General features: G+C 36.8%; 1 protein-coding gene across 3 annotated transcripts in view; it reads right to left on the reverse strand.

Moving 5' to 3' along the window:
- The window catches only part of LOC124159493 (discoidin domain-containing receptor 2-like), a 655398-nt gene that overhangs the window by 64222 nt on the left and 565291 nt on the right, over positions 1 to 25885 (reverse strand). For all 3 annotated transcript variants that reach the window (XM_046535354.1, XM_046535345.1, XM_046535336.1), the window contains exon 11: positions 24461 to 24666. In XM_046535354.1, coding sequence (XP_046391310.1) covers positions 24461 to 24666 — 206 coding nt within the window. The remainder of the gene's footprint in view (positions 1 to 24460; positions 24667 to 25885) is intronic.

The following is a 25885-nucleotide window of genomic DNA, read 5'->3' on the forward strand; positions in this document are numbered from 1 at the left end:
TCGTCAGGAAAGCGAAAGAAGATATTCAAATGTCGCCTAAACAAACACTAATCAAGTGTAAAAATCAATCATTACGTGAAAAATCTGAAGTAGGAGTCGGATTCATCCCTGAAAATAAAAATAACAGTTAAACTAAGTTTTTAAGCAATTACGACATAAAAATACGTTTCGTCAATTTATGAGTGACAGTAACTAAAAATTTATTCACATTTTTTTGAAGATCCATATCAATTTCAAGGAGGGTTATCCTTTCCTTCAATACACTGCCATGTTAGCCAAACGCGTCAAATTTCCCGGAAGACACTCCCGTGTGGTATAAAATTTAAAGGGTGCTGCGTGAATCACCGGTCGGGGAGCACTTACGAGCTTCGCCAATTCATTTAAAATATAAATTGGATGAACCAAGCACAATTCTGAATCATTCATTAATGATAAATAAGTGAGTGGTATTCAAAAGTTAATAACCACGGCAAAATTCATCCGTCGTCATTCCCCACAGGACGTGGTGAAATGGCTTTTGCGGCTCTCCCCTGCCCTCCCAAGGAATGTCACAACGCAGCGTAAGCACAACGCACCCTTTGGACCATATTATTCCACTAAACACTCTCACCCTCGGTACGCAAGGTCGGCCAACAATGGAGGAACAGGCACGAATATTGCCATGGGGCCATGGGCGTCTCTGCTACTAGGAAATTTACGCAAATACGCGGCCGTATGCTCATCATATCAAAAACGGTCGGACAAAATATTTTGTGATGCCCGTCCATCCCTCCGGACCTTCGGGGAAAGCAAACTTTCCTTCGAGGAAACTGTTTGCAAGACATTGCAGAGATCATTTGGGCGAGGAGTCTGCGGAATTTGGCCAGGCATAATGAGTTATAATCAGGGTAGGTGAATTTTATAATAGAATCAGAATTGGAAGGCTTATAATTCTCACGAAATATGTATAACCATTTATAGCTATGGTGACATATTTTTGGATAGTATTTAATCGTATATAAATTTTTATTTCGCGATTTTTTTTATTTCGACCATTAGGAAACATTTATAGCTTTCTATTACAACCATTATTTACACTTACATGGATGGTTTTTGAAAAACGGATTGACATGAAAACAATGGGATGGGATTAAATGTGTTAAGCTTACCACTCACTGGACACAAATTTTTAAAGTACCATCATGAAAGGTTCATCTGCTCCCCCTTTAGAGAACCGTGACAAATTTAAATCCCTGTATAATGAAACACGTTAAGGAATAATGTGCCATGTTAACACGGTTTCCCTAAGAGCACAGTTTGAAGCGAGGTCGCTTGTCACCGTTAATAAAAACTGAATTTCAGCGAACTTGAATGAAAGACTTTACACGTTGTTTACCGTACCGGCAATAGAAGGAAAAAGCATACTAATTTTTAGCCGTGATTCCACATTTGAGCTGCTCAAATTTATTTCCATACCATTATGAGCAAAATTTGATGAGGCCACAATTTTGCAATCTGAATTGTCTCAGTCTTGGAAATATGCAGGGCTCAAACTGTTTCATAATTTTTCGACCTTAAGCATATTTTTTCACTTTAAATTGAAAATAAGTTTCAAACTTTCAAGTTACAACAATTGAATCGATTAATATATCAAAATGAATATTTTTAGCCCTGAAACATGGAATACGATACGGACTATATTATTTCCATTTTGAAGGTACTTAAAAATAAAAGCCTCCCCAAAACATTTGAGTGCTCTATAGAAAGCTCATTAAAGTGTTTGGCACACTTTCTGAAGTCACAAGTTTTACCAGGATGTCGTCCTTAAAAATAATATAATTTTTATTAGTAATATAAAAAAGATAGAGCTCAACATATAATTTCAATCCAATTCAAGAGGAGACGGCAAAATTTGTAGTATTTTTCTAAATATCCACCGGCCCTATTCATCGCTGAGCGAAAATCCATTACGGCAAATATACGTATCTTTTTTACTAGGCCATCACCGAAATACCGATAAGGTCATTGAAATAATAGGCATAAAGGGAGAAAAAAACTATTCTGCAAATGAAATTGATCCAGATTACTATAGTAAAACTGGGAAAGAGAAAATAAGCAATAAATTTGTTTTAAAAATGGGAGTGAGAACCATGCTAAGGATTGAAAACTTAACGAAAGAAATTATACGCATCCGTCAGTATATTTTTTCTCATCCATGGGAAAAATTGAACATTCATGGGGAATTACCAGAATAGGAATTCGATTTCACTTGGTGCATTACAGATTCATGCACCCATAACAGTCTCTGTATCATCGCCAGTTGAATCTCCCTCAAGCCGTAACGAGCGTTTGATGGCTAATACACGAATACATTGGTTCGTCCAAACGTCAAATTAGATAGAATCGTACCAGCCAGATTTGCGAAGACAACATCCCCTAGTATCGCTAACGCAGCCGATCGATAATATGCGAGTATAGGAACAATAAGCGATCGAGGAAATTAGATTTTGTCACGAGTGTGGGGAGGTGAGTGTGGAGCGCATTCCCCATGGGCTGAGGCTTCCAGCTCGTAATTCTCGTGGATTCAAAAAGTGATCCCCATCTCCTCGTTATTTTTTTGCATGGGTGGCGGTCATTTTTTTCCGTTTTTTTATTTTTAAGGGTGTCAGGCGGGTCAAAGCGGAAGATTACACAGGCAACGGTCAAAGTCATGAGAAGGCAGGAAATTGGAGGAAACATTTTTGAGAGCATAACATATTCCGACGTCCTGTCACCTAGCAGCGCGCAAAAGGGAAGTGGAGTAGATGCCGGGCTTTTGCGGATCATTGTAATTAAATTCGCAACGGGGAAACAAAAAAGAGGCAAAGAGTGTGCAAAAAAGGTGACGACAACCATGGTGTCAGCACATGACCCAAAAAATCGACCTCTTTGACCTTAATTAATATATGCCATCGGCCAATGTAGCGTGGCAAACTCGAACTGCGGAAATTACGTAGGACTCGATCAAAACGAATTAAAGGCATGCGAATAAACGGGACGTATTGACGATAGCGTTATACCTTGATAGGATCTAATGTGAGGAATTCTCATTTTAGGCGGAAATAAAACAATCCGGGACACTGCAGTAAAGGCGACCTTTGGTGTTTTTATACTTTAGCCAGCCATTTCGTGATAAAGTCTCTGCTCCATCGTGTACTTGTCTAAAATAATTTTATCAAGTTAGGTATGGGTTATTTTATTGTTTGTTGATTTTCAGATGAATCCGTTGCACAACATTTCAAACATTTGACATGAAATTTCAATTTCTTAGATACATTTCTCAAATTATTAACTAAATGTTAATGAAATAGCTGTATAAATATTTATATTATAAAAGTTGAGTTTCAGGCAAAATAATGATAGCAAGAATGATATCACAAATAATATTGAAATTTATTCAGAGATTTTAACTCGGAATTTTAAGGGCTCAAAGATAGGTAATTCACTAAAAGTAAAATATAAACACAGGCAATGGTGTATTCATATGCCACGAATTCCACTAAAATGTTCTGATAGCTAAGCAGCATTAATTAATAATGAAATGGTAACTACTTATGAATACAAAGATTTAAAATATTACAAGATTCTTAACAAATGCATAATGAGAGCATCGATACGATGGATATTTTTTTAGAAATATTATCTTTTCTAATGATTGCCTTTATTGGCATATACAAACTTGGTCCTTCTAAGCCAAATGGCTTGTCACGAGGTTTCCACTTATCCTACACAGTGGCAAAATTGAAAGCATAGCCTTTATATTACATTAAAAGTTACAACTTCATAGAAAAAAGCAATAACATGGCACAAGAAGTTTTGGGAGCTTTGAAACAAAAATATGAGAATTTAATTAGTTTTCGTGACAAAATCTCTGCTTCATCGAGTACCTGTCTAAAATACTTCGATCAAGTTAGGGTTATTTTATTGTTTGTTGATTTTCAGACGATATAAAATGATATATTGTATATTTTTATATAATGATTACGATTCCTTGATAATGATTGATACATAATAATGACCACGAATCCGTCACAATAATGATTACATAATTTGAGTTCGTGGCAGAGAGCACATAGCAAAAAATTTCGATTCAGTAAAATTTTAGTTCCAGAATATTTTATCTCTGAATAACGATCGGTATTATCACTTAATCTTAATATTGCATCAAAAATTACATATTAGTATGAATTATGGGATTCAACACCTATGTGAGTGAACTCTAATGGAAAGGAGTACATCTTCCAACGCATAACCCATTGAAGGCGAAGAAAATAAAATGATTGGAGTTGTAGGGAGATGGAGAATTCGCAAAAACTGACTGCTTGAAAAACTCTAACATAAACTCCCGTCAATCCAACGGTAAAAGTATTACACGCTGGCCAAGAGAGGTGACTTGACGGGTTAAAAAATGCAGAAAATTACACTATGGAAGGGTGTATGAGATCTGTATACGTGGGAAATGAAGAAAATAAAAAAATACAGGAGGGTTAACTGAGTGACACACTGACCGGAGGTGAAATATGATTTTTCGTCATGTGAGGACTCTTGCAGACATGCGGGTGAGGGCGGGAAAGAGAGTCTGAGCAGAAGGGAAAGGGAGTTAGAAAACGAGGGAAATGAGAGAGTGGACGATATAGAGGGAAATTGAGAGGGGGGTGGGGACGTAGCTCGAAAGCATGGGGTTTGGGGTGGGAAGGGCTGGGGAGAGGAAATGATGGCGGCTTGATGACGAGTGGCAGGGTGGGTGGTGATACACGGGAGGGTCAGCCGGGAAAATACGAAGGGCGAGGAGTCAGGGGAGCGCGCGTCTGGAGTTAAGGGTTGCGCATATCCACGCACAATATAGTGTACACACTACGTGCCCGTGTGAACATACATTACCACAATTTATTTTTTTGTCCCCGTGCGGACCGTAATGGTAAAGTTCAATTACCAGTTGACCTGGCTTAGCAGACCATTTATTATTTTTTTAAAAGCCCCGAGTTTATTACATCGCCATAAAACGCCCTGTTAAAAGTGAAATCCCCCTCCATTATCGGGCTGGTTTTCGTTTACGAGCAAAGCGAGGTTGTTAAGAGAGGAAATATTGCAGGAAAAAAATATAAAAATTAAAAAATAAGATAAAGAAAATATTTAGAAATATTAGCGAATTAGGGTAAAATGTGGTATTATGAACGTTTAGAAACAATACACCAACCAATGCAGTTCTTACGTGAAAACTAAGCTGCTAGACAAATTATGTGAATACAAAATTAAAAGATTGTGAAAATTCGTTGGAGATGAAATTTTTTGAATGTTTTAAAAATATCATAGCCGCTACTTCGACTGCTAGTTATAGTTTGTTATAGTTCAGAATAAAATTGGTAGTGAACGAAATCAATCGACTTAGTAAAAGAAATAAATTTTTGGATTTCTCTACCCGGTACATATAAGCCATTGGATTTCCTCGGCTAAGGATTAGAGATAGTGGAAAAATTATCCATTTATCCATCTATTTATCCATTTATTTAACCATAAAAATTATCCTTCAAGCTGCAAGTACGGCAAGAATAAAAGAAAAAAAACTTGATGTTCGAGCAACGCGACTGGAATAAATTCTGTACACCCGTTTCGTCCTGCATGGAGTATTTAATTTCATCTTCCACGACAAATGAACAAATTACATTGAACTGGTGTTGGTGATGCTTGAGACGCCTTAGAGTGGAGGCGGAGTGTGTTCTAGAGGCACCGAACGCCAACACTCTCTAGTCGCCCTCCGCGGCGCCAATGTTTACGGGCCAGGTGAGCTTGAGAGAGTGAGGGCATGGGAAACCCCCGGGTTGTTTGCTCACGATAGGCGCCTCTCGCCTTGTGTCGAGGAAGGGTCGTGGGCGGGGGCGTAGGGTCACGGGGGGGGAGGGGCTCGCCGAGGAAACTATGGGGCATGCGTGATGCAGAGTGAAAGGAACGAAAAGATATAATATTCTAATGAAAACAGACTTGAGTATTTGATTGGGCGGTTTTATTTCGTTTTAAACAGACTGAACGCATGTATAATTAGTAGCGTTATTTTGTTTATTCCTTGGTGTTAGCTAGCGTTTATTCCTTGGTTTATACCTTCGTATTTTTGTGAAATAAAATGCACCACAGATTATCATGCACTATTTTACGATAGAATCCATATTGTATATTTTTATTGAATTTTATGTTCAGTTAACACCAGTCTTTTACCTAAAAGATATCTACCGCCTTCCAAACTTGTTGAAGAATCCCGTAAATTTATGCTAACCAATGCTCTTAGTGTTGAGAATTTTCCTGCTTAACGTTTTAATTACATTAAATAGTTAATATATTTAAAAAATTTTTTAATGGCATGCATTTTAAACAATTTTAAAGATTTCATATTCAATCACAAAAGATATACTTAGTAGCCATTGTACAATACACTAGTGCACATTAATCCATTCTAACTGTATCTATGAGTTATATCTTATAAAAAATTGAGAATATACTGTTTCAGCGCCGTGTCATACATGGGGAGGGCAAGAGGTGTAGGCGGGAAGGCAGATAAGGCGAAGTTTGTGGGTAGCGACACCGGAGGGTGAGAGATAGAGCGAGCGAGAGAGAGTGAGAGAAAGAAAGAAAGGCGATGAAGGACGGTTACTAGGACGGAATAAAAGATCCACGAGGGTGTAGCCGTTTTGGGCCAGGGTGTTGGTTTGGGCCTGGGAGAGGTGTGCGGAGAGGGCGGACACAACGCCGAGGGAACTCTGTTAATTTCCGCCCTCGGAGATGAGGGAGGGCCGAGAGGTTATTGGAGGGGGTTGCAAGCAAACAGGAGGTGGAGAGGAAAGAGAGAAGGTGGGGAGTAACTGAGATATCGGTAAAGACGGGAGTCTGGGAGTAACTGAGGAAAAGTAACTGAGATATCGGTAACGGTTTTACTTCGGCTAGCCTCTACTTGAATATGCTACACTTTCAAAGATATAACCACTACTTGTACTCTACTACTTTATTCTTGAGGTATTCGCTACTCTCTTCTACCTAATGGACTAATGAGCCTAAGCCAAATATGTCTTGTGAAGATGTTGAAGGCCTATCCAAGTAACTTAAAGGACTATTTCCTCCTCTGAGAATTATGGATAGATTCAATATTTATAGCTAATAAATACCGAGTAACAAATAATAAAGATAGATTATCTGGTGAATGAAAACCTCTCACCAGATTTTAAAAATTATTTAAGAAAATTAACTGTGACGTTACTTGCCCTTTGAAACCTTTACTAAATATAAAATTGAGGACCTGGGCACAATGAGAACGTAAGGAGATAAACGTCCTTTTAGGAAAATCAGATTTAAGCATGAAATATGAGTTATCAATAAAGTATTACGTCCAGGCTACATAGTTTATTTATACAAATGCCTCTGTGGGAATCAGATATATAAAAAAAACTACGTGAGATGAATTAAGCTTGAAGATTCAGTTCCTACGTGGAAACGAGGCCTAACAACCATTAGGAGACCAAATATTACCAGGCAAAAAACTATAACCACGACCCAGGTTTTTATGGTAATTCTTCTTTAGGTAAGTCCATCGTGTGTTCGCCGGCTTATGGCTACAAACTGTGTAGTAGACCAAAGTACATTGAGATTAAAATTTTAAATTAACCTGCAGATCCCTTAAACTGGGAAATATGAGACTTCATTCGAATTTTTATTCTCATGGAATTTGCTCTTCCTGATATCCTAGGGAGGGTGATCATAAGCCTAATTGCACGTGATCTTCAATTGAAACTGGTGCTGCAACTGATTAGATTTTTTTGTAATAAGTAACGGTAACTGGGTGCAGTTACCTTCTTTCGCTACTTTGGCCATCACTGGGAGAGAGGGATGGCAAGTGTAGGAGAGGGGGCGGAGTGGGGAAGTTGAAGCGGACGAAGAATGAAAGGATAAAAAGAGAAGAGAGGCGGTTGGTTGAAGGGGCCCGCTTCTGGGAAAAGGGGGAAGGGGAGGATATTCAAGCACTAGCCATTAAGATAAGCGCTCGGCGGGGCAGGGCCGATGTGCCAGAGATTTCAGACCCGCTTCCAGCACTTTTTTTACGTTCCTCTCCTCCTCCCTCCCCCCTCCGGCCATATTTCCCTCCTCGCTTGCTACCTCTTCCATCACACACTCTCCTTATTCCAGCGTCGCACCGTCATGGCAACTCCTTTGACTCGCAAAACCTCCTTTAAAACGCTTTGCCACGCTTATATATGGAGACCATTCGTAGTTCCTGAGATGCAAGGCCGTAAACTCTGCCGCCCCCACAATTATTAAGGAGTACTACGAAAACATAGGGAAATTGTATAACTACTATCTCTACATGGCTGAGTTCGACTGAATCGGAGATTTAAATTTAGCCACACACCGAATTATACAAATGAGTCCAGTTAGAACAAAAAAAATTATGCGTAGTTTTCGTTAAAATTTGCATTTTAAGGATAGAGTTGGATGCAGGATAGATTTAATTTTACTCACTTCGATTAGCTCTGATTAAACATCATTAATTATCAGGAACAATATGACTGCTTCCTACTTGTTCTAGCAACAATGACGACTCTTTTCTTGTTGAAATACCATTTCCCCGCGAGTTTATAGTACTGATCAAGACCCAGATCATATCTATTTTTAGAGACATTTCGTCATCACCATCACAATAAATGTCACTCCAAAAAGAAGCTTACGGCCATAAAACAGATTAAAGCTTGATATGTGAGCTGTAAGGCTTTATAAATCCGATATGCCACCATGCACTATGCCACCATGCACTATGCCACACAGATTCGATAGAAGTCTCACGAAAAACATACCCACGAGTTGCGGTAGAAAGGAGTGGCTGATTTGGACGAGGAGTAGCAAATCGTGATTATGCGAGTGCAAACAGTAAAAACTCGCGGAATTCCCCTCACCTTTCTCCGGTGATATTTGCTCGGCGCCAAGTCTCAGTGCCACTCGGCCTTTACAGTTTACCCCTCTTGATATTTCTTCATCCATCCTTCTTTAAAGGCCCCCTCTTCCTTTAGTTTTTTATCACCATCATCAAGTCTTCCCACCTCATCCCATCGACCCAAAATTCCAGCCCTCTTAATAACCAGCGTATCACCTCAAGTTCTCCTAATTAGATCACACCTCGCAGATTCGACAGTTTATGCTATTTCAGGTACTTCGAATGGTTAAATGGGGCTAGGTTCCGATAGGCAGTGTGCAGTAAAATACTAACGGCTAACGGTATTAAACATGACTGTCAAATTTAAGGACCTCACTAAAACCCATTGGAGCCAATAAATGGGCAAATTTTATACTACTCCCGTGAGGACTTCTAACAAAGAATGGATTTGGCAGCTTTATCTTTAAACTTCTCGTACCTCTGAACATATCTAGTGCAATGCACAGTACCTAGATTGCTTTGAATGTATCTCTCTCGTTCCTTTTGTTCTAAGGTGAACATACATTATTAATAACTCATTTTCATTTCTATTAATTTCACATTTTACAAAAAATTAATTATTTGGTTGCTAAATTCCCTCACATTACCATCGCATGCAACTAATTGCTTTCAAAATAGTCTCAGTGTAATGGGTAACTGAATATATCACTGGAATCAGAAGCCAGAAAAATAATCAGATTGAAGTAGGTACCTGTGAATATTTCTGGTATTCTTCCTCACCCGCGTTCCTATCAACCCAAGCGACCTAATTAGGGAGGAGTCATCTCGTAAAATCAAAATTAAAGAATACTTGAGGACAGAAAGTTCTTTACTTTCTACTTACTCCGATGCATGCGACATTTTTTTCCTAAGAGGGACGCACAGCGAGAAACTGTCCATCATTACAACAGTTGCTAAACATACGTCAATAGTTTTCAGCCCCTCACGAGCAGGATATTATTTCTGATACCCGAGTGCCTCAATTATCTATAGTTAGGAGTTCTCTTCATAATGTTACTCTTACATAGATTGAAAGTTAATTATTTAAGTCTTGAATAGTAAATAAACTTTCCTATCGATCATAACCCGCTAACTAAATGAGAGCTTGCCGATAAATCTGAGTTTATTTTAAATAATTGAAATGTTGCCTCTACCTTTGCAAAAGGTTTTAGTTTGATTTCATTATAAGATTTTATCTTCTTATTTTTCCTAATGCTTTGGTTGGAAGTTGGAGTAGTATTATAACTTTGCAAATTTGTCTTTTACCGATTCCCTGAATTGTTCCTGACCAACACCAATGAAGTGCTTCTGATGGATTCCTTTTAAGCAGTTTGGGCAATGGCGAATTTAATTATTTGTGAAACCTTTAAAAGCTCTCACATTAAATTGGAGTATCTCTTCGATTGGCAGTATTGAATAATTCCATACAGCAATAAGACAATTGATTGACGGGTCTAAATTGAAATTTGAGCTATCAAAACTGAATTTTAGGCTAGCTCACGAAAAATCTACGTTACGATACGATTAAAATGATAAAAAGTGACCACAAATGCAGTCAAAGTACCCTATATCAATGAAATTTTGCTGCACGTTCAAACTCTCCAAAGGATTAAATATATTTCCAGCGATAATGAATGCAAGCTATCCAATATTTTATCCAGATTAGATTTATAATTAATTACTTTTATTCATGGTAATAATTAAATAGTTGAACTGTACAATCGAATTTTGATGAAACACGATCAAGTAAAATTAATTTTGCTCAATTGTAAGTTGAAATGATTTTCGTTGCATTAATATAGATTATATATTATCTACTAGCACAATATGTGGACGTATATTGGGATTTACGAGATAATATTCAAATTAAAACTAGGATAATTGGTATGAAAATTTACCACAGGGACGCAGAGCATTTTGGATAATATCCCCAATGCCACAGCTTGGGATTGATGAATAACGTAAAAATGGCTTGCCATTTATTTCATGACAGCCGGCTTCTCGAATCATGCGCTTCACTACCGTATTATTCTGTAACGTCATTAACCCAAAGAGAAAAAACTAAGCAGTTATTCATGCTAATACCGTTGAAAATTTCCTATCATAAAACACAAAACCACACTTGGGTTAGAGAAACATATGCTACAATTATAGGGCAGTTGTTCAGCAATAAGCAATTTTTTTCCTATCTCACTTTGAAGTTCTGTGGAAAATATTTGCAACAGGTAAATGCTTTTTATTTGAATGGAATGCCGTACATCACTATATCTTCTTCCTTCACATTAAATTCAATATCATGCATAACTTTTTATAGTGAGGACCGTTAAAAATATAGTAAAGTGGGGTTAGCTAAAAATTGCAAAAGAATGCGTAAATATATACGCTCTATTCGATCACTCAAAGTCTTCATTTTTAATCATCAAGAATGCGTAGCATTAATGGCAACTAAGAATTCCACCCGGGCCAACCCGATACATTGGGAGTTGAATATATGCCCAAAATATCCTCAAAACCATAAGTATGTAATTAAGTATAATCCTTAGGGAGCACGTAAGATAAATAACACAGTTACAGCCTTCTCATTATTGAATTTTAATTGCCATTAAAACTGTTGTTATTGTAACTGTAATACTGCAAGATAGAATAGTCTTTGTTTTTTACTTTCTCATTAACAGTCGTTCATTCAAACTTCTGGTCTCAGTATACCTTGAAAATACGATAGGCTTAAATGAGAGATAGGAGGACACTTGAGCGATTAGACTTCTGCCGCAAGGGTAGTAATGTTATGAATTGGCAGCCAAATTATAGTAGGAATTTGACGACTATAACGAAATTCAAACTCAGTGGTAGTATTTTCAATTCCCAATTTTTTATCACGTGCTTTTGGTCAGTTATTACCGGTAAAATACTTTGAAAAATCATCAAAAAGAGCCTTTATGAAATATTTTTCAACGATAGCACACATACAAAATGCCGCACGATTTTGTAAATACGGATGTTAAGGGATATGGCATAAATGCCGCTAAAAATGAAGTAAAGAACCTTTCAATCAGACCTGAAGAAGCAAGGTAGGAAATAAGGTAAAACGTTCTTTACATCAGTCGTACTAATAAAGGAATAACTTCAACATTGACTTATCGTGATGGTGTTTTACAAAAGGAAATACCACAGTAAATTTCTCAACTAGGAAACAAAAATTCTTTCCGTGATACATTGCGTGATTTCTGCTTCGCTCCAAATAGGGCCAACCTATCGGAAAATGTAAAAAAAAAACACGTAAATATCTACATTTAGAAATAACATGAAAAATAAAAGACATAAATTAACTTATGAAATCGCAGATAAGTTTCGTAGATAAAATCGACACCCAGAGAATAATTTAGCGGCTGCTTAAAATTATAATTATAATTTTTCAGGGTAATTGAATAAGGAGATAACATATCTCCGACAGGCAGGGTCATAAATCCTGATTGGCAAATACTTGCCGACGTAAAATCAAACTTTTCCTCATATTTGTGATATGGGGGTGGGTAGGTATTCCAGAGGAAACGCTCCGCTGCCGAACCCGTAATACCTGCGACCACTGATAAGCAGAAGAATGAATAAAAAAGTATGACCCCCCTACTATTGTGATTGTGAAACTGGAGTGGAGTGACTAAAGTAGAGAACGAGGGAAGGAAGAAGGAAAGCGAAAAACGACAGTGTAGGCTTGAAAAGGGTCGCGAAGGAGTAGAAGAAGCGGGATGGAATCAACACAGAAATGACAAAAAATCTCTCGGCCGCTTTAAATAATTAAAAATCCTCAAAAAATCTTTCCCGTCATTAAGGGTCGTAAAAAGAGGAAGGCCCTTATCTCACGATAGCACAAACCTTTCCTTTTTTTTGGAGAGGTGACACGTGATCCCATCCCTCCCCGTCTCTTTCAAGACGCCCTCCCCGCCACCGCGTCTGTCTTTCTCCCTCCCTCAAAACCCCGAGTCAATTACCTCCCTAATCCACCTTTAACTCCCTCATACACACGACCCCAACGAGAGCCCGTCCTATCTTTAACACCGACGCTTTTGCGCACTCCGTTGCTCTTGGATAACCTCCGTATCATTGTGTCGGGTCTTCGTTGCTCTTTTTTAAAAATAGTGTAGTTTTTCAAAAACAATAAAGGTGTGTAGACAATTCGTTCTGGTTACATTGAAAGAAATGCAAATCTACTCCGATGGTTGAAGAAAAAGTTTATTTTGGGCTTGGAGCTCTGTTAAAAAAGTTGACTCGATTCATGCTCATCTCTATTTTTTTCCTAAGACCTTACTTTTGATATTCATGCCATTATCAAAGGCTTGTATGGAGAATGAAACTATGGTCAGTACAAATGAAGATCGGTCTCGGAAAGGTTTGCATATTATTCCAAAGACCCTGTTCTACTAGTTCCCCTTGATGCTGTGCTTAGTTTAAATTTCCCCGTCTAAATAAAACCTCTACTTCTGTTGCTATATTGATTCCTTGATACCATGATGGGCAAACGTTTTGATTAACCATTTATTAGAAATATTCTAAAGCTGAATATTATTCATTAAGTTGAAAAATGGATTCCGTTTTTCAGAAATAATTAAGGAATAAAATAAATATATTTGTTCGTTATGGTATCCTGAAGGTGAATGAGATATATTATTGAATTATTGATGAACAAAATTTTGGCTCAATTTTCAACATTAATTCTATTTGCTCACTTCAATTCACATTTCATTTTTTCCGGTACAGGATTCTCAATTACATTATAACTATTCGTTATTAAATATTAATTTAAATAAAAGTTTTGCACTACAGTTAAAGCTAATAAGGCAAAATCATTATTACTCCTCTCATTGCGCTAAGTCAATCCCAACAAGCCTTTTCACCTTACTCTCACATAATCTCTTCCTCGTTCCAACTAAACTCTCCATCGAAACCAAACCTCATATGCTCTAACCATGGCCATTATTACTCTGCATCAAGCCTATAAGGTGTTGATTCCTCATTTCATACGTCGCGTATTGTCTTGTAGCTAATCCCTAAAAAAGGCCACATTATCCGAAAATATTTTAACTTAAAATTCTTTACCCTTCCAACCCAGAGCTACTTCTGGGAGAAATTAAATTTCAAAACTTTTAATTTTAAAAATGAGCAATTTTTCAACTCAACCGTACTTATTGGGGCAGCTAAATATTTCGTCATCAAAATGTATAGTACTAAAGAACAAATAGTTTAAATGTATCCTGAATGGAGCTGAAAATTTATAAATTTTTGATGTTCTTTTAGGAGCAACATTGGGTTATAATGGATTTATATTCGGTATAATTGGGTCATATTGGGTTAAAATCAGCTATATGGCCTACTATCTCTAAGGAGAGATCCCCTTTAAGATGTCTCGAGGGGTGACCGTGCTTAAAAAGGGAACGTATATTTCTATATAGGGCGAACAGAAAACATAATATAAATTTTGATATACCTATTTTGTCAATTTTTCCCTTCTTCCAGTGAAAAAAAATTACAACGATAAAACATAATTATTATTTTTCTCAAATGCAGCATTGAATCCTGATGGAAAATGCACTTCACTAGGCGTGAATTACCACCAAACAAAGTTCATCCATGATTAAGGGAAATTCATGCTAAGCTATTCAATAGATTTGGGAGTTCCGTGTTCCAAGTAATTATCCTCATTTTCATGGGTAATGTATAAGGTCAGTACTAGGTTAAATTTTAAATATCTCAAAAAATTGACAAATGAGTTTTAAATTTACGTATTCCTTCTGGGGGTCTCGTTTGGTACTCGAAAAAATCTATTTTTATGGTACATTTATGCGATACGTAAAAAAATTGGTTGCTTATTTAACACATTATTATGAATGTAATCAACACGACTATAATGATACAAGATCTTAAAAATTCATGTAAATATGCTGAGTTTATGGGAATTTATGGGCAGACCATGCATGGCCATGTTAGAAATGACGAAAAGTATAAAGTTTAAATCTTCATACCAAAGCATCTCTTATCCTGGGACCATCTAAAATTATCACTGTTTGCCTTAAGATTTAAGTAATATAATTATACAATGAATACCATCTTATAAATTAATCTCTCCTTCGATGCAATGCTAAGTGGATCACCGATTTTTTAACTCCTTGAGCGTTACCAAAAGACCTTCGCTCGCGAACGTGACGACGACCGCAGTAATCTATGATGAGAGAGAGTATATATTTATCACAAACAGTCATTGAAACAAGTATTGAAAAAAATAGCGAATTTTAGACATTTTTTCGGGATAGAAAAATTGATAAATATCTAATTCTACAAAAATTTTGACTTGAGTATTTGATTGCTTTCACGCTTTAAGTCCGATTTCTTTCATAAAATCGTCTTAATCAAATAAAAAACTCAAGTTCTACACTTTCTAGGGTAACTTGAAAAGGCCAGCATGAGGATGAGATCCTTTGGGTTGCATGTTAGCCATCACTGCAGTAAATGAAGAACCATGGTCAGTGGCGGAATATTTTAGCCCATGGAAAAAAGAAAACAATTATACCCTAGAGTGAATACTTCTCCACTTGTTTTCAGCGAACCCAGGTCCTCGTATAAATTCTAGCTTGGGGGAGTGCTGTTGATACCGGTGAATGGTCGTTGTGGAATTGAAATTGTCCCCCTGTTCAATAAAAATTTCATGAGAGCAACCTCATGGCTATACTCTCCGATTCGTACCTGTCCATTCTCTCTTTTTTTGTCATTCATCCGCTCTCTCCCTGTTCCCGACAGTTGATCCACCCATAGGCCTTGAGCGGATCATCAATTAAACCCGCGACCTCGTGTGAGTATATACCCTCAATGTGATGCAGGAAAGAAATAAAATTTCCGAGCTGCTCTAAATAATCATTCATTTTCTATTAACTCGTTCATTTTTTCATTCCAAATGTTCATATGTTTTCTATCATGAGGACAGCTTTCCGTTATTGCTTACTTATAGTTCTGAATTTTGCATTTATAACCGTAAAATTTCGATTAGATCACACATTTTTGTGATAAAAGTCAAAAAATGATTAATGATAGTCAAGTAATACGTGAAATATAACAAATCTGGAAGTTTTTGAATTAGCCTTACAGTATGAAAAAGTTGTTGCTATCTTCTCCATGGACCTATTTTTGTGGAATGGAAAAGCGAATATTGAGTGAAGTATTGATTGATTCAAGATACTCTTTCAATTCAAATAATATTAGTGATAATTTAGCTGTAAAATATTATACTAAAGCATTATATGTTCATGCCTGATGGAATTCGATGGAATTAGCGCGGTTTATTGTGTATTGCATTTCTACATTTAGTAATTTAGTTTCAAGCAACAACACCCGCAATAGGGTATTTTTCTTCATCAAAGAAAACGAAAGGCGCTGATTGCGATTCGTTACCCACCATTAGTGTATTCATAAAATAAAAAGTATTTGGTTCTAGAAATCCCAGTTTAGACGAATTATATGGTCAATTTTAACCACATTTGAAAAAGGCCAGAATGACGTCACACGGACTTTTCACAGCATTCATACTTAGCCGTCGTGATTGAAAATTTTCACTTTTAATTTAATCGGGAAAAATAGATATCGTCATTTAAAAATCTAAAACCGTCAAATACGTAGGTACTCTAGGAGTAACAATCTTACGTTATAATACCATTTACATTTTTGGTCAGTTAAATATTCGATACCAATGACGTAAAGTTTATGTAATTCTATAAGATGATCTAACGAGATTTGTACACACAATCAATACTTTTTAAGGACTTAAGTTAGGACATGCTACTATCGTTTTCATGAGATACTCAACAAATGTAATTTTTTAAGACTTTCAAACAAACTTATTTATCTCAACTCAACTCAAAAACAAATTTATTCCAAAGAATCGGTCAACGAGGAGAGAAAAATATCAATTGAAACTCGAAAAAAAATTTAAAAGGATTAATATAGAAAGGTTCTTAAAATAAAGGGAAAAGAAGGCTCTACACAAAATTCCAGATTTATTGCGATCTGATATATATTCCTATTGTAACTACAATACGTGATGAATTAAGGCGAGTGCCGTCAATATCCTTCCTGCTGACTCCATTAACTGCTGACTATATTATTGCGTCACGATAGTGAGAACTGTTTTTTATTATGAGAGTAGGATAGTCACTTACTAGCGATGTCTTCAAATCAATGAATTAATTAGTAAACACATCGACTTTTAACTGAAGGCTATTGCTACTATTCTACTAGAACTATTTCTACCTTCTACTAAAATGGACTTAATAGAATTAAATCTCTCTCAAGTTAGCCTCAAATTACAAAGGACACAACAAAATATATTATACCCTTTTCTTCTTCGTCATATTTTTTGAGAAATAAATACCTACTTGTAAAGTTGTGCTAGAGCCAAATTAAAATATATTTCCATGAGCCATTGTGAAATTTGAGCTGAAAACGCTGTATGGATATAAAAAGACGTTAAACATCTATGAATTCCACGATCTATCCAAACTAATGGCTTAGCTCAAAAACATTATTCTCTTACTTAGAAATGAAAATGTAGTAAAGGTTAATTTATAGTTCTACCAGTATCAGCATAAAATGACGCCTTTTTTCTCAATGTGACCTTTTAATAACGATACCTAAATGAAATTAATCAATTAACCAAGTATTTAAGTCAATTTCTCATTTTAATACATTAGTAAAACTACAGTCATTATGATCTCTCAAAATGGTATAAATGAAAGGATATTTAGGAAGAAAATGATTGAATTAATATCGTAATTGCATTTAAAGAGAACATAAATGATTAATACTTGTCTGTAGGCAATCTTTCACGGAACACTGCATTTTAAAATTTTCTATGCATTAAGTGGTAAAAGGTGATTATTTATCCAGATCATCAATTTCAGTGGCTTAAAATTCATCTTGCTCTTGAGAAAGAAGTCTAAGAGATGAGCCATTTTGCTACACGAATCTACTTTATATTACTCGAAGTTAAAACTGCCTTTGTTTGGCGGTAACACTTTAAAGGTATTCTCGTGAGACTTTGAAGACAAGGAAATATACGGCCTCGCGCGATATCTTTCAAAACAACGAATCTTAAAATTAAAAAAATGCGAATCTGAGTGTTTTTTCAAGAAGGAAAAATAAATGTTTTTGTCCGGGAATTTTGTAATTTTTTCCTTCGATGGAGTGAAAGGCAGCGCAAAGCAAGAGCATCAATGTCTCGACGGAACATCCGCGAGGAAAGGAGGAGAGAAAGACTCAAAAGCAGTGAAAAGGTAACTCCCACCGTCTCTCAGCCTTTAATCGATCCGACTCCACCGTGGCTGGCATTCAACATCAATTGTCTCTCGGAAAATATAAAGAAAAATATAAAGATTGGATATTGGACGGAGTGAAACTAAGACTCCTTCCGTCCATAGCTTTGCTTTCACATCGAGTATCAAGATCTTTTTCGAGTTGTAGGCAATAGCGGTGGTGGAGTGACACACGATTCAATGAAACGCTGAGACTGAAATCGATGGGTTGCCGAGATATCTGATGCTGTTTTAAAAATCGGTAGACTAAATGATATAAGAGGGTCCAAATAGTTTATTCGAGGATTTTGAATGCGATGCACACACAGACAATTCAATGGTTAATATCAAAGCGTAAAATTGATACTCAGTCGACTATTTAGTTCTAAAATGTTCACTTATTTCTACTTATTGTTAAGTAATACTAATTTCGAACACAATTTTAATGAAAGTATGGAAATCTACCTCCCTCTTTATAATTGAAAAGGACAAAAGACTAAAATTTATTAAAAAGAAAGCACTCTTGAATAAAATAAAAAATCACTTTGAAAGTGGAAATATTTTCTTTCTGTGAATCAACTGAGCGCCAGTTTTACTATTTATCAAAATATTGAATATTGCAATGGTTTAGTGGGTCTAAATTTTCTGATTCCTGCATTAGCCTGCTTCTTGTAAGTCACTAAGAGATCATAAAATAGAATGAATTGAAAATAGAAGGAAAGTGACTTTTCCCCAATTTTAAAGTCATTGAATCCGATAAGTACCTTATAATGAAGATACAAACAGTAGAAAGAAATGGCTAATAAAATTATACTTAGCACGTGGAACTGATATACACTAGTCATCCTTCAGTTAAACTTTGAATCCTGAATGATTTTAATAATTATTAAAGCACCAGACATTTGCCTTGTATATACCTAACTGATGTCAATGAATACTCATTAACTTTCTATTTTAATGGAATGGTGGATCGGTGATTCGACTCAAATGACTGCGGTTATACTAATTACGCCCCATTTTTCGGTTTATTAGCTAGATTGATATCTCTGGACAATTATTTACCCATTAATGTCATATAGCTTGAAAATCATGAGATATTCATGTAATAAAGACGTGAGTAAAGGACGATAACCTGATATAATTAAAATTTTCCTCTAAATTTTCCAAATCAAAGTTAATTACACTTTCTCTATAGGGATGCTCCATAATGAAGTAAAGTGAAGAATTATAAAGAAACTTTGCATTGATAAATTCTCGAAGGATGAATTCCAATTAATAATGGCCATATAATTATAAAACAAGAGAATTATTTCAAAATATGTTGGCCAGTTGAATAATTTTGAAAAGTTAATTACCAAGATGGCCGATTATGGAGACAAAGATGAAGATGTAAATATATATGACCCCGAAAATTTCATTTATGAGGCTAAAATCATTTTAACGTTCACCGTAAACATATAGCATTTATTATGCGTAGGTAGTACTTCACCACTGTGCATGCGGAAGGAAATGAGCCATTGAAGCGAGCAATGTATTTATTGACTGTGTATCTGGCCCAGAGCGTTTCACTATGGTGGGAAATATATTTATTAGCTGTCGCAATTGGCCAATAAGATATCAATTTACATTTCCCGTTTAGTGAATGATGGTTCTCCTGATAGGTGAATTGGATACTCTGGCAAAAACGTAACCATGTAATTTTGACGAAGGGGCTGGCGTCAAACACCATATGTGATTTATGGATCCCAAAAAATTCTGGGATGGGGCAGGTAACATTCATAACAGAGTAATGAATATTGATATTTTTTTCGCTACTGCGCACGGATGGAAAAAGTTTCACTTATCGGTATATGAGCGTAAATCATTTGAGGTATAAGGTAGCTACTGTATGGGGGAGGAGAAAACAAGACCTGTGTATCAAACGGGCAGAAGTATGAAGGGAGGTGATGGGGTGGAGATTTTGGACGGAGGGGAAGGAGGAGTAGGAAGGCTGGAGGGACATGACCAAGAAGAAACATGCCACGGTCGAAGAGTTACGGGCCAATAAATCATAAAGCCACAGGCACAGCGTCACGTCACGAGAAGGGGGATACTGAGTGGAGGGGAGGGGATACGGTTAGTGGAGGGGGGGAAGGAGTGCTTGGAGAATGGGGAAGTGGAAGGGGTAGGTAGGGTTTGTTTGAAGGGCGGAGGGGAGAGGAAAAGAGAGAGAGAAAAATAAAATAGCATCCCTCGTACCACGTGTGTGTACACTTCCGTCGATCGCCCAAAATACACACACGCACGCACACTTATCCGAAAGGTCTTCCCCTCACACCACCCCCAAATGCGTCACATCCACTTCACTACGCCCACAGCCAAAGGCTTCCACTATGTTTCAATCGATCCGTTACGTAATTGATAGCAATGATCATGGATAATGAAATGCTGATTGCTCATTATTTTTATGGCATGATGGAGGACTTTAGTCGGCAGCAGAAGAGAAGGAGAAAGACTGACATTTAAATAAAGAAAAATAAAAAATGAAAAACGCGTGCAAATTCTTTTTAAATTGGGAAACGTTCTAAGTGTTTTAACTACCGATGGTAGAATCAAGAGCTAAATTATCAGCAGAATAGCCCGGGCAAAGAGAGAGTTCCACCAAAAGAAATATCCGGTGGAACATTTAAGTATAGAAGGAACACAATATATCTGAATATATACCAGGGATATGCTTCTTTAAGGGTGTGAGGCATTGAAAATGGCAGCAGCGAAGAAATTGAAGGAAAGCTTTCGAAACGCTGTGAACAGATGGATCGAACGAGTAAGTAATTAAGAATTCCTAAAGAAAATAGAAATTAAGCCTTGTGAGAGCCTTCATAAGAAGGCGGAACAACATCTTCGGTCTTATTTTGAGAAAAGATCGCCTGATGAAGGCAATCGTCAAGGTATAAGAAGGTGGTACCATACAGTAAATATTTGTACTTACTCTATGATGGCACAAACGTAAAAGGAAGATCTTGAATAAAATTTACGGAACAGGTTAAGAAGGATATGAAAGAGTTGAAATATGTCGTTGTGAAAGGATTTGCTAACATGGGAATTGAGTGGAGAGCTGTGTCAATCCAATCTCAGAATGGTTTACCAGTGAAGTTGATGATGAAAGACCGACAACTAGCCACGGGTGTATGTTGAAGGGGTCACTAGCGAGTGCAAAATAATCACAAAATGCAAGAAGAGAAAACTTCATTAGCAATTACAGGGATTCAAGCCTTGACTGCCCAGATTAGTGCTGGGTGCACCAGAAAACCAAGCTTCCAAGGTCAAGCAAATATCGTGGGTAGCGAAATTTATTAGAGTGGATTCTAGGAGCGAATTTCGGGGACTCAGTGTTCGAATTTGGTGCTGCTACTCCGTGGAATTTTCGTAAGATCACAAATTACGCAGTTGGCGTGCGAGTCTATACTATTTACTCATATCCGCAGTTCCTGTGGGGATGATTTTTTTCTCAAAAAATTAAAATGTCTGCGGTTTGAACATCTGTGTCGGCAAATTTTTCCTCAAGAAATCATGAATATTCATCTCCGTAATGTAATTATCTAACCATAATCATACGTCACCATAGTTATTTTCTAAGCCATTCCTTTTTTATTTTTCCCTAATACAGAAGACAACGTCTTCAATTTGCAATCATACCTTTTTATGTTTAATCAGAAATTTTATTTTGCATGGCAATTAAAACAATAGGCATCCTAGGATATTCGGGCATGAAAAAATGACATTCGTGGGGTTTTCCCCTTCTACGACTCATATTACCCCTGCACACAGATGACTCATTTATGTAAATGATTTATTTAAATTGATATTTTTCCTAAAGGATATGATGTGTGCTAATGCGATTTTCCCTAGAACAATAAAGGATACCTTAGTCACTGAAATTTCTCATGATGCACTTAAAAGTAGTTGTATCAAAAAGTAAGAACTATTCCAGAAAATTAGGCTATTGAATGTGTTTATAAGTAGACGAATTCCCTCAAGCTTTAATAAAGCTAATGATGAAATTTTAAGACAACCTTCAAGCGTGCTTTTCTGAATAAAATGAGTAGATGAGAATATCGGAGAGTTTCTCCAAAAACAAACCTCTTACTCAATTGAGTTTGGTATAAACAGGAAATCTAATTATGAGAGAGACCAAATTCATTTATAGTTTTTTGTAGTTAACAATAGTAAATAGTATTTTAAAAGAGCTCTTATAGAGAATTCCACCGGGCAACACAACAACTATTTAGTCTCATAAAGACAGTGATTCTGAGGTTTTATTGCATTTATCATTGTAACTGGTACACTTAAATTATCAACACTCAAAAATTAGGTAAATTTAGCCGAAATATTATGATTCTTTCTGTGTTTACGATCGGAATTTCAATTCGGGGCTTTGGAAAAACATCTTCGCAGTAAAAAATTAACCGACTGGAAACTTTTGGGGGTATTGAAATTCATTCCAAGGAAAAAAAATGGTTAAAAACTCAAGCCCACTAGCGCGCATGGTAATCAAGCAGTACAAAACCAAAAGAAGGATGTCGCAAATGGAATCTCCTCCATTTACTCCACCTCCGTTCCCTAATTTCCGTGAGTCGTCTCGCTATCTCATCTCGGAAGTTTCGGTAAATAACGCGGTCTAGTCACACAGAGGGAGGGGTGGGGTGTGCGGAGACGTCTGGGCCGATATTACTCATCCCTCCCCGTCTCCCTTATCCCAGACATAAGTCTCCTTTTGAAACCGCGACATCTGAAGCGTCGGGGTCGAAAGACGTCGCTAACTGCCGACGCTACTTCCGGACAGGAACAGTAGTGTGCGTGGCAAAACGGGAGAGGGTACAGTGGAGTCTTTAAGGCTGAGGCACCGCGGCAGTCGCGATCATGAGGACACGGACAAGATAGGGAGAGATAAGATTAAAAACTGGGAAAGGCTGTGTCTGGAAGCAAATAAAATTGTAAATGCTTGACGAAAAAGTGACCATGCTTGGAAGAAAGTGACGGAGAAGAGACATATTACACCGATAAGACGATAACAATGAGAAATTTCGAGAGCTGAAGTAGAGGGCAAGTCTTCAGACCAATGTCAATCATTTGAAATTGTCAATCTTTTGACATAGGTCTGATTTGGAATCAGTGGAATCACAATTCTATACGTCGGAATCACAATTACTTTCACCGTATGCGGCCAAGGTTATAATATTATTAAGCAGTTCGATCGGCCATTACGTTAATGATTTCTATATAGGAAATGATCCTAATTCACGCATTTACATCTCAGTTAATTTGACCGTTGCCGTGCACAAGTTTTAATTGAAATAAAATCTGATTCCAATAAAATTGCGGATTCACTCAAAAGATGAGAGCTCAAGTTTAAAATTCATATTTAAGAATAGTAAGTTATTGTTTGCCAGTTCTCATTAAAATATCAGTACCTAGTATATAAAAGTCAAGAACGGAACACCATAAATATCAAGAGTGCAAATTCAGATTTATATAAACGACATGGACTTTCATAAAGACGGAGTTAGCGCATAAATGATATTTGGATTTTAAAATATTGGATAATAAATGGTTTTCGACACTTAATTTACTTGTTTCTTTATTTTTTCATGATTACATGTGAATTAAAATCTGTAAACCTTCAGTAATAATCATGTTATATCCAATAAAAGGAAAATAATGGTATTACTTGTGGCATACAATACGTATTAGCTTTTAGCAATTTCTACTAATCGAAGTTTCTATCACAAAAATAATTTTACTGTCCACATTTGACGTAAACAGGGTAAAAATATTATCGGACGATGAATCTCCAAAAACATACTTGGGATGAATTTCCGAGGGCAGGGGTGTCTTTTCATTCTAAGACGAATGCAGATAATAATGTATGATATTTTGAATACCAACGTTAACTCAGTAGAGATTGGAATACGATAATACGAAATATATCTCTCGCCAAATTTAATAACACGTATAAGCTATTTTCGAACTGATGTCATTTTATACATTTTCACTAGTTTTAAAAAAGAACTCTATCCCAGTCTCAAAAATTGATGAACTGGATATACAACCATGTGTGATAAATTAGGGACAACTGTGATTTCAGTCTAAATTCCATGATATGCTTTTCCACTCAAACAGCACTGACCTTCATGTTGATGGAAACCCTCTTCTCTCCGAACGCACCGGGCAGAGCGCCGAGGGCGCCAGTCGCTTGCTTCTGCCTTCGGTTCCGGAAGACGATGAAGAGGATGGCCGAGGTGAGCAAGAGAATGACAACGGTCAGCACACCGATGACCAGTCCGATGTATTGACTTGGTTGAGTCTCCTTTCCCTGTCCTGAGGGCGCTGCAGCTGGAAATGGCAAAATGATGCGTAAGTTATGAACGAATCGTTGCTCATTTAGGTTACTTTAAGCAGAAGGGGGGACAACTTAGTACGCGGCATAATGAGACATGATAGCCTCATAAAAACAACCATAGAAGGTCAGATGAAAGGGAAGAAGGGCAATGGACGGTTCTGAATGAGTCACAAAAGACAGGTTATAAAGACGTAAAAGAGAAAAAATACGTCGCTAAGAAAAGGGTAGCGGAGAGGAGAGAGGAATGGAGAGCTGCATCAAACTATTCTTAGGATTTTCGACTAATGATGATGAAAACTACGTAATTTAGAACCACTTAGCTCTTGCAACTTAATCATTAATTTACTTACGGAAGGAATATTCTAGAGACGAAGATTTATTGGAAATAATTTGCCTGGGAATAGGAATAAATCACAAGCTAGTCGAAAGGGATGGTAGAGTTCGAGAAAATAAAGGGTTACCATCGAAAAGTACAAATAAAATTTTGATGTATACTTAAAATACCATGAAAACTTCATATTTTCTCTAGCGTAGATGATATATCAATTTTATTTAGGACAAATATCGCGGAAATACCGGCAGAGAGACTTTACGGAGTAGTGCGCAGACCTGAAGAAATGCGAAAATTCCACTAAAGGGGAATGATTTATCTTGTAATGGACCTGACCCAAAATCCCACAAATTGGTACGTAGTAGTTTACCGAGATGCGTTATCAAAGAGTTCCCAGTTTATGTGGACTTTTTATGGTTCTATTTGCAGGTAAAATGGGTGTATTACTATAGGACATACAACGAAACATGAGTAAATACCTACTTGTGTGCATACGCAGGCTGAACATACTAAGACTAAAGCTGAAATAGGAAACCTAATATGTCCGTTCTGGATACAGTTTTTGCAAAAAGCTGCAAAGCGTCTACTGTGGATATTCTGAGATACCCCGAAATGAACACGGAATCTGAATACTCTGCTGGAGGCAGGGAATATGCTATGGCCTGGATTTGATCGAGTATTTTTCGTAACTATACCTTCAATACAAATTCTCAATGCTGATACAAAGACTTTGGTTAACAACCCAATTAATACAATCTTAGCGTGATTTAATGTGAGTTTAGTCAGATTCAGTGCCATGCCTAAACATTGCATTCATATTATTGAAATTATATTAAACGCGTGAATGGGAATGTTGATCTTTGGTACGGGAAACCCAGTTT

Source organism: Ischnura elegans, chromosome 1 (genome assembly GCF_921293095.1).
Source record: "Ischnura elegans chromosome 1, ioIscEleg1.1, whole genome shotgun sequence".
Classification (NCBI taxonomy): Eukaryota; Metazoa; Arthropoda; class Insecta; order Odonata; family Coenagrionidae; genus Ischnura; species Ischnura elegans.